A 9,590-nucleotide genomic window follows, 5' to 3' on the forward strand; every position below is an offset into this window, starting at 1 on the left:
GATTTTCCCAGAAAGAATGGAAGTGAAATGTGACTACATGGCCCATAGGTTGGGCAATTTGTAACATGTGAGGGAAACATTGTAACATGACAGCTTAAAATGATATCTGATCTAATAAAAAAATATACAAGACAAACTAAAATATTTTCTCAATAAAATACAATTATTAACTTTTTCATATCAAATAATGGCATTTTTGTTATAATTAAATGAGTTGAAACTAGACAGCACTAAACTCAAGACTTGTCAAAAACACACCTGAACTAAGGATTTACACAATCAGTAAATCCGGATTACAAACAGGCAGGGGATGGAGGAAGATTGAACTAATTAACAGGTAAAAGATTATCTTAGAAATAAACTGAGATTGACATAGAAAACTCAGACAGGAACTGAACAGAAAAAAAAACAGGACAAAAACAAACTCTAAACATGACCAAATAAACTCAAATCATGACACCCGCGTTAGGTTGTGCCCCGCTCACCCCTAAATTGAACTACAGAATACAACGGGACATCCAACCCTGCAAGAGAAAGACTTTTATTAAAAACACTATCAAATACACTTATTGTTAATACTGAGTAAGGACTTAGCATTCATTTCACTTACCTCCTGAAATTTCAGAATAATATGTGGAGCACCTACAGTTCAATTCAACTACAAGATACAAAAATAAGTTCTTTACCATCTGATCAACTTCCACCATCATAAAGCATAAAGGTTACAGTAAAGTAATCTTTTCAACCCTCACTACAATGATGGCATGATATAGGCTGTATTTCATATCTCATTGCAACACACTCATAAGACATAACATTAGAATCATATATACTGTACATTTAGTTCAGGTTACTTTCACTATCTGACATACTGACAAAGTAAACGCACATATTACAACCACATAAAGAATATAAATTAAATTTCAGTAATTTGAAAGAAAATATAAAAATTAACAAATGTGCAAAGAAACTCTGCAGTGTAGCTGAGACAGATTTTTCAAACAAAAACCGGTCTCAGCTACACTGCAGAGACAGGTTTTTGTTTGAAAAACTGGTCGGTAGAGTAGAGTAGATAACAAATATTACAATATACCAATACAATTATGTTCTGGTGACAAAAAAATTTATAAAAAAAACTTTCTCTCCAAATTCCAATAAGCCATTACCATTATTTGAAAATGCTGTTCAAGAACAATTCAACAATGTTAAAATTTTCAGGACTATGTTGTGGACTTACTTTGGCTGTTGATATTGCTCTTTCGTTTTCTTAAATAAAGATTCACACAGACAATCAGTGATATGAGGACACACAGAGACACTATTGTGACCATCACTACTGCTGTCAGATTAGCTGTTACTGCTGCAGGACTGTCAGCTTGGGTTGGAGCATCTGTGATCACAAGAGAAAAGATAAACTTAGATGAACATCATTCAGTTTGATTGGGTTCTTTTTTTATCACACACATAGGCATTTGTCTTGTCTGTGGCTAACAATATTGTGAAAAGTTTATTGGTTATATAATTACAAAACCCATAGTCATATAGGGTAAACAATAGTAATGATTTATGAAAAAAATACAAAAAAAGAAAGAAAAAAATGTAGATACAAGGTTTCCACATAGTTTAACTTCAAATCATAAATGTGAATATTTGTCAGAGAGTCTGCATTGAGATTTTAGGGTTAGAAATATTGCATTGAAAACACACCTTTCATCACCAGCTTCACCTCATAGCAGGTTTTTTCACTCACTCTGCACCGATACCATGATCCATCAGTGTTTACTGCATCCCTTATAAGCAGAGATCCATTCCCTAGTATTCTCGCTCTCTCATACAGAGGCTTCGGGTCTCTCTCCGTGCTGTTTGTGGGCTTGTGTGGGGGGCGATATTGGGCTATTTCTGTTGATTGGTGACCATGAAAGATTTTCCAAGTTACTTGATCAGTTCTGTATTGTAGAGGATGTTCAGAGCATGGCAGCAACACTGAAGAGTCTGGAGTCGCATGGACAGGATCCAAAGTTTTACACTCTGAAGCCAGAGAAACATGTTTATTACAACAGGTTTCAAGAGGATTATTTACTTGTTTTTTTAGAAATTGGCATTCTCACCTTTGACCCTCAGGTTAAAAAGAGTTGCATTAAGGCAGTCCCAATCTTTGTAGACTTGACATTCATAAAGACCTTGATCAGATAAACTGATGTCTTTCAGGTCAAGTGTAACATTTCCAGTATCATTTCTCACAGACCATCTCTGATGCTCTAATGCTGGAGAGTTGTCTGAATAGTTTAGGATGTGTTGAACCGGGTTTGTCTTGCGTAGTTTCACTGTCAGAGACTCCAGCGGGTGGGTTGTGGTTAGGCAAGAAATAGACAAACTGTCGCCCTGAACATAGTTTATGTTCAACTGATGTACCTGCTTGCAGGGTCTCTGTGTCGCCACTAAAAGGAAATAAAGAGCAAAACAAGGCCTACTGAGAGAGCTGAGAGCCGAGACATGGAAACCACAGCGTTTACGGTAATAAACTCTACAGCATAATGTTCACCAACTGGTTCTACCTCTAAATGAATACATTGTATGAAACTAGAACCCGATGAACGTCAGTGTACAAAAAATAAATAAATGAATAAATAGACTTTGTAAACCCTTTACAATAAGGTAACATTTGTTAATGTTAGTTAATGCATTAATTAACATCAACTAACAGTATTTATTCAACTCTGTCAACGTTAGTTAGGCGCGATGTCATCACCCCACGTGTCGACTAGTCAGACACGCTAAATCAGTAGGCTAACAGCAACAACAACTGCGACTACTTGCTTGAGTTCATGCTTCAGAAGCTACTGAGCCTCTTTTATTTCTTTATTTATTATTTAGGCCTACCTTAATGTATTTTATTTCTTTATTTTACTCCTTTATTTGTTTATATTTCTTTCTTATGCTATGATGCTTGTATTTTGTCTGATTAAGACATTTCGTATTTTGTAGGGATGGGCATTTCAAGCAAAAATAATATTCAACGATCGCTGGGAATTATTTGATTATTATTCAAAAAACACACCTCTGCCCCCTCATGCTCACCGGTAACACGGCGTTCGCGCCGACATTAAATTTCTCTGTACTGTAGGCCTACATGTTGTAGCCATTAAAGAAAAGTTAGTTTCATATTTATGTTTAAATAGTGTTGCGCAATATCGAGACACATCATTTTGACCACTTCATTAAGTTTTGTTGTATATAAAGTCTTTCTTTAAAGTGAATTTCGTTTTGTATAAATTGTATCTTAATTTTAATCAATGTTTCATCAACCAATTGCCTGCATTTAATAAATAAGAAGCAAATATAGCAGACAATAGCCATCAGGACATGGAGGCGCCGACGCCATATAATTGCATCCCACGTGAACTGGAGCTTGTCTCATAAATGAACAGAAACTCAGAAATATATCTAAGCTTGAAAAGTCTACTTTTAAACAAAACAATTCAAAACAAAAAGAAACAGACAACTCTATTATAATCCGTATGAAGTGTGCATTTATCTATAAACACCACCTTCTGCGAAGGTGGCGAGTCAGCATCGTCACAGAAAACACTAGTTTATTAATATAATTAAAATGTCTCCTTGCTATATTTGACACATTCATAATGATTAGGCTATTTGCCGGTTCTTTGTGGCCAGCTTTATGCGTCTGCTAACTAATCGAATATCATGACTCATTCCTATTTTGTACCAGGCCATTTATGGTTTTTCATATTGTTCAATAAAGTTCTTGGTTAAAAAGAAAGAAAAAAAGAAGCTACTGTTCCTAATATTACTGTATACAGCGCGCAAGGTTTATGTGTAAGTCTTCTTCTCTGTTTTTAGTGTATATGTGTCAGAAATACAGCGCCTCATACTGGTCTGGCATCTATAATACATCGGTTTCAGTGGTTTCGTGTGTACGCAGATATTTCTTGAGACGGCGCCGTGTTTACGGAATTTGTTTTAGGACAAGGGGGAAAAAAAGATCGATAGGGAAAGCTCTGGCTTCGTGTGGACGTGCCCTTAGACGCGCAAACTGGGTGCCGGTGCGGAGACGTACATGCTCGGGCAGATTCGGCTTGAAGCTTGAAGTCGTTCATCCTTGGACGCGGCGCCGCGCGCGCTGTTACAAAATAATAGCCGTGGACACAGCCAAGCGAAATGAGGTCTTGCTGGTCTTGCGCACCCAACGCGTCATTTTTGCCGCGCATACCTTCGCGCTCGTGCGGACCACGGACGCGTCCAGTATAAACAACGCTTTACTCCGTGTCAGCGCGTGCTCTGATCGGTAAAGGGGCACAGACCTCTCCCGAATCATCTCCAGCAGTAGCAGAAGCACCACTAATGCCTGGTTCAGATTACACGATTTAAGCCCGATTTTGGCACGATGCGTTTGACGTAGGGTCTCGTGGGGATTCGTAAACGACAACGGGCGTCGGGACGCAAGATTCGATCGTATCATCTCGTATAGTGTGTCATAGTGGGCGACAAACTACGTCGCGTCTGCAATGCTTCACGACATCACGACAAAAAGACTAGCATGTTTAATTTTTTAAACGGTCGTCCACGACGGGTTCCGTCACATGTATGAGGTTGACCAATAGGAGCACAGAAGTTTTTCCGTACACAACTTTCAAAAATGGCGAAACCAAAGAGAGACGATGGTGCTACTAGGTGGAGTTATGACATGGAGGAAAGGTTCGTAAGAAAAAAATATTTTACCTCAAGTTCTCTTTGGAGGATTGACAGCCAATACTGTCCTCTTCGAGCAATCCAGGAACGTGTCCATTGTCGGGTTTTCTTTCTTTTTTTAAGTTTTCTGAACACAGGACAGCCAATACAACACTCACCGCCACTTCCATTGTTTGTTTACGTTCGTTTCCGGAAGTCACTCACTATAGCTTCGCCTTCTCAATGACATCACGCGCATCGTTAAAGACGGCATGCGATGACTGGTCAGGAAGCAACGTGTAGTCTGACATGTTTCTTGTCCACGCCACGACAAGATTTTAGGAGTCAAAATCGCGTAATCTGACACAGTGACTATCGTAAAAGACAAAAAAAATTGTGTAATCTGAACCAGGCATAACTCCGCCTCCGTTTCCCTCGTAAGCTGATATTGGTATTCTCTATGATAAAAAATTTTTTTTTAAAAAAAATGAAATAACACGGTTTTGGCGGTTATAAAGTTCTAATGACGGTGTTCAACTATAACCGTCGGTCTCACAGTTATATAATAACTGTCACACTCCTAGTTTCTGAGATTTTTTTGCCTTTTTTTTTTAGAAGTAGTAACGGGTGGCCTACTCACGGTTATGGATAGAAATGTAGTGGAGTAAAGAATACAATATTTGCCTCTCAAATGTACTTGAGTAAGAGTAGGCTACTCCCCAAAAATTATACTTGAGTAAAGTACAGATCCCTCAAAATTGTACTTAAGTACTGTACTCGAGTAAATGTACTCCGTTACTGTCCTGCTCTGTAAAGAACCATGTGTAGGCTACTCCTGAGCATTAACATGTGTTTCATGGAGCGGAAGATATGATGGCTAGTTGCCTATAAGTATTGTACTGTACACTGGCTAAGTCCTTGCTGGAATGTGATGTGATTTGAGTCATGTGCAGGTGCCATGGATCGCATACAAACCAATAGGATGTCGGAATGGTACATGTTTATACTTCTCATCCAATCACAATCAAATTCACTCTATCCGGATAGCGAAATTTATCTGGATAAATCTGGAAATCATCCACTCACGGATCATTATTCGACCTCTTCGCTCTCAAAAATCTGCGCTGTTAAATGCTTGTTCTCTGGTTAACAAGGACTTTTTGTTTATCACAGAGACTTGGATGAAGGTAGGAGACCTTAGTCAATTTTCTGAACATGTTCCAGCCGTCTATTATTTTTACAACGGCCCGCGATCCTGTGACTAGCCATCATTGTAAAAGAATCGTTCAGACCTCAACGTAGTTTTTTTAACGATGACAAGCTGGAATGAAAACAAGCCAAAATGAAATAGGAGTAACAAGGCTATTTTTTTTAAATGTAAGGAGTAGAAAGTACAGATAATTGTGTGAAAGTGTAATTAGTAGAAGTAAAAAGTCGTCTGAAAAATAATTACTCCAGTAAAGTATAGATACCCCAAATTTCTACTTAAGTAAGGTAACGAAGTATTTGTACTAAGTTACTTGACACCTCTGTGCACATCTATTGTTTGTATGCTGGTTAAAGGCATTTGATTTCATATAATGACTCTTACCTTTGCATTCTAATAAAGCTGCTATTAGAATATATAGAAGTTTGAAAAATGAAGGCTGAAAACTCCCCATCATACAGATGCTCACTGCAGGACAGCTGAACTCTATATGAGCAAAGGCCACATCACTTTACTTTACCAGAGTTGTTTTCAGTTACTCTAAATTAAACGCGGAAGTAAATATCTAATGTGTTTATTTAGAGGCCTTCCGTAAGATTCTGTATGTGATAGGGAGTTTTTAGCTGTCATGTATTAGAAAGCTCAAACGCATCGACAGTTTAAAGCAGCTTACAGAATGACTGAATATGAGCACAAGCCACGAGACCTTTTATACTGAAATGTGTACATTTTTACTAAAAAATGTGATCAATGCAAAATGTGTCTATCTAATCTACGCAATTTTGAATTAATTTATTAATATACATTATTTTGTTATTATAAAAACAATATAATAGTGCAAATAAAACACCACATGCTGGTGACCCGCTGGTCAGAACACATGTTTTGTTTGTTCAATTGATGGCTCAGCTAAACAGGCCAAAAAGAGACTATTAACCACTATTATTCCTTTTAATTATATTAATGTCTAATGAAAACATCTACAAATGTATAAAACTGATCAGAGATCAGGTAAAACCCATAGACACTTATATAATACCATTGATATTTTAAAACATTTCAAAACAGTTATGAGGTAACAAAGCCTCGTTTACTGAATCACGTGACTTTGGCAGTTTGATACTCGCTCTGAACGACTGATTCAAAACAAATGATTTGTATTTGTGTTTTGAAATCACCCATCACTAGCTGCAAGCTGTGGAGCTTCCGGGTGGTCTTGCTGGCCTAGTGTCTCTTAAGGGGCTCCGGCAAATAATTAGAAGTCGATCGCTGCATCGGAGGGTGGGCTAGAGTTCTCCGGGGATGAAGCTGCTTTGCCCCCTTCGGGGAGAGTTGTTTGAGTGTGACGCAGAACTGATGGCCATGCTTTCCCGGGCCGCTGAGAACGTCGGGCTCGAGTGGAACCCTCCACTATGTCCTGAGGACTCAAGGTTGGATGATTGGTTTTCTTGGGGAGGGGCATACTGAATTCTTTCCGGAAGTGCATGAGGAGGTCACAAAGTCATGGAAGCACATTTGTCTGCCCGAAACCGCTCCGGCACCTCCTCTGCTCACATCTTAATATGATGAGAAGGCAAGATGGTGCCTGTGTACGCGGCAAGTCGTCTGCTGCTCCCGGCTTTGTTTATTACTTGGCTGTTTTTATGTGATCTCCTGTCCCACTACTGAGCAGTGGCGTCATGCCCATTCAAAGTGAGGGGGCACGTGCCCCCTCATATTTTTCCTCCCTGATAATTTTTTTGATTCCTATTATGCTCCATAATTACCAGAGCCTATAACGACTCAAATGTAGCCTATTCTCAGGAATGTGATTTTTCCGGATTTTCCGATTTGCCGGAGTGAAAAGGAGAGGAGATATGAGGACATAACAGGCTGGCGTGCGTACAGATTTTTTCCTTCCTTTCCAAGTATCAACAAGGACGTATTTGCGTTCAGCTTGTTCACCTGCTCAATTTCGTACCTCAGTCGCTCTCGCGCTACAGTGGTATCGTTGTCAGTTGACAAAAACATAGCCGTTAGGCCACCAGTAGGACTGGCCGATATCGATATAAAAAATATATCTATATATTTTTAAATGTGATATGGAATTAGACCATATCGATATAGTTAAAATTTGCGCTATGATCCTTGCTCCAAACAAGCTGCTGACTGCTTTTGTAGAAATACATATCGTGCATTCTATCAGTTGCAGTTCTGGCGCCTCCGTCTCAACAGCATTAGTGTAGGCTACAACGCGACAAATACTCATATCAAATGTTAGCGCAGAGGAACGGGACACATCAGTTCAGTGAGTTAACAAAAGTGAATTATTTGCATGTGCTTTAAAGCCTTGCCGGTTAAACATGTCATTCACTGGAGATGCGCTGTTCTAACATGCGTTTAACTGAGCGCGAACACCCGACGTGCACATGCACTAAAAAAGACGAGGCTGAATCCAGCTTCTTATTCGCAGCTTCTTATTGACGCTATCCGTTCCACCTTAAATGACGCGAACTGCCGCGTTTGCTGGCTTCTTATTGACGCTCAACTTAGGGACCGTGCGGTTTTTCTCTTTTTCGCGTTTTTAAAGGGATCGTGTTGTGTCTATATTCAGAATAAAATAATAATACAAATGTTTAAATGCAAATAACACTGATATATCAGCGAAAATGTACTGTAAAAATATAAAGGCACATAAATATAATTAGGCTACATTATTCTTTAATTATTGTACATGTCATCAGCTCAATTTAGGGATCATGTGGTTTTTCACTTATTCACACTTATTAGAGATCCTGTTTGTATTTTTTATGTTTTCATAAAGGAATAATAAACTATTTTGAAAGGTAAATAACAAATAATAATAACACATAAATTACTGTAAAACTATAATTAGGCCAACATTATTCTTTAATGTTTGCAATTAACATCATTTGGATGTATTCAATGCATGTATTTAAAAATAAATAAATATTATTACAAATTATAATTACACAGGGTAACCAGAGATTATGCACCAGCTTGGATCCAGCCTCTAATGAAGACCCAGGTGACCCAGCAACTTTGAATAGATGACACCTACCCCTGCAAGGACTCCAGAACATCAAACATGAATGATTATACAAAATTATCATTTTATAAATGCTTTAACATACACATTCATTTTGCTTGTATATATATATATGATATTTTTTAAATACTACAATTTGTGGTATTTTTTAACTGTACTTTACATTTTACATCTCATTAAATCCTATTGTTTTGTAACACAGAAACCTGCATTTTATGTAAAGCTACCTTAAATGATTGTGAAAAGGGTTATACAAATGAATGTATGAATTAAATTGAATTGCATTAAATTGAAAGTGCCATTGCATGGTTACTGTACAATAGAAAGATATGGACCCAATCTGACAATACATAAGAGTTATCACATTGTTGACCTACTGGGTTTCACTGATGCTTTATACCCTGTATCTGTGCTTGAATATATGCATGCACAATTTCAGATGTTTTTACTGTATAAAAAGCCATTGCATTGTTGGCTCAATTGGGGGCTCTATATCTTAGGTGTATTGTGATGGTGCGTAAAAAGTTGCACTGGGGCCTTATACACATTGTCCTTGACTGTCACCATGCACAAAATGAGACATTTTTACTGTCGCATCTTGAAGTTATGCTCCCATGAAGTTGACAGATGTGACTAGTTATGGGG

The 9,590-nt window shown here is 38.0% G+C and overlaps 1 protein-coding gene across 1 annotated transcript; it reads right to left on the reverse strand.

The window, feature by feature from the left end:
• Nucleotides 1-465: 465 nt before the first annotated feature.
• Nucleotides 466-6,353, reverse strand: LOC143714408 (cell adhesion molecule 2-like). The gene is made up of 6 exons (XM_077205545.1): nucleotides 6,281-6,353; nucleotides 2,109-2,438; nucleotides 1,693-2,028; nucleotides 1,238-1,390; nucleotides 611-658; nucleotides 466-524 (listed from the first exon to the last, which is right to left on the reverse strand). Exons 1-6 carry the CDS (start codon nucleotides 6,351-6,353, stop codon nucleotides 466-468), a joined length of 999 nt encoding a protein of 332 aa, XP_077061660.1.
• Between the last annotated feature and the right edge of the window lie 3,237 nt (nucleotides 6,354-9,590).

This window comes from Siphateles boraxobius, unplaced genomic scaffold (genome assembly GCF_051911475.1).
Source record: "Siphateles boraxobius isolate OS27281-9 unplaced genomic scaffold, OSU_SipBor_1 12, whole genome shotgun sequence".
NCBI lineage: Eukaryota > Metazoa > Chordata > Actinopteri > Cypriniformes > Leuciscidae > Siphateles > Siphateles boraxobius.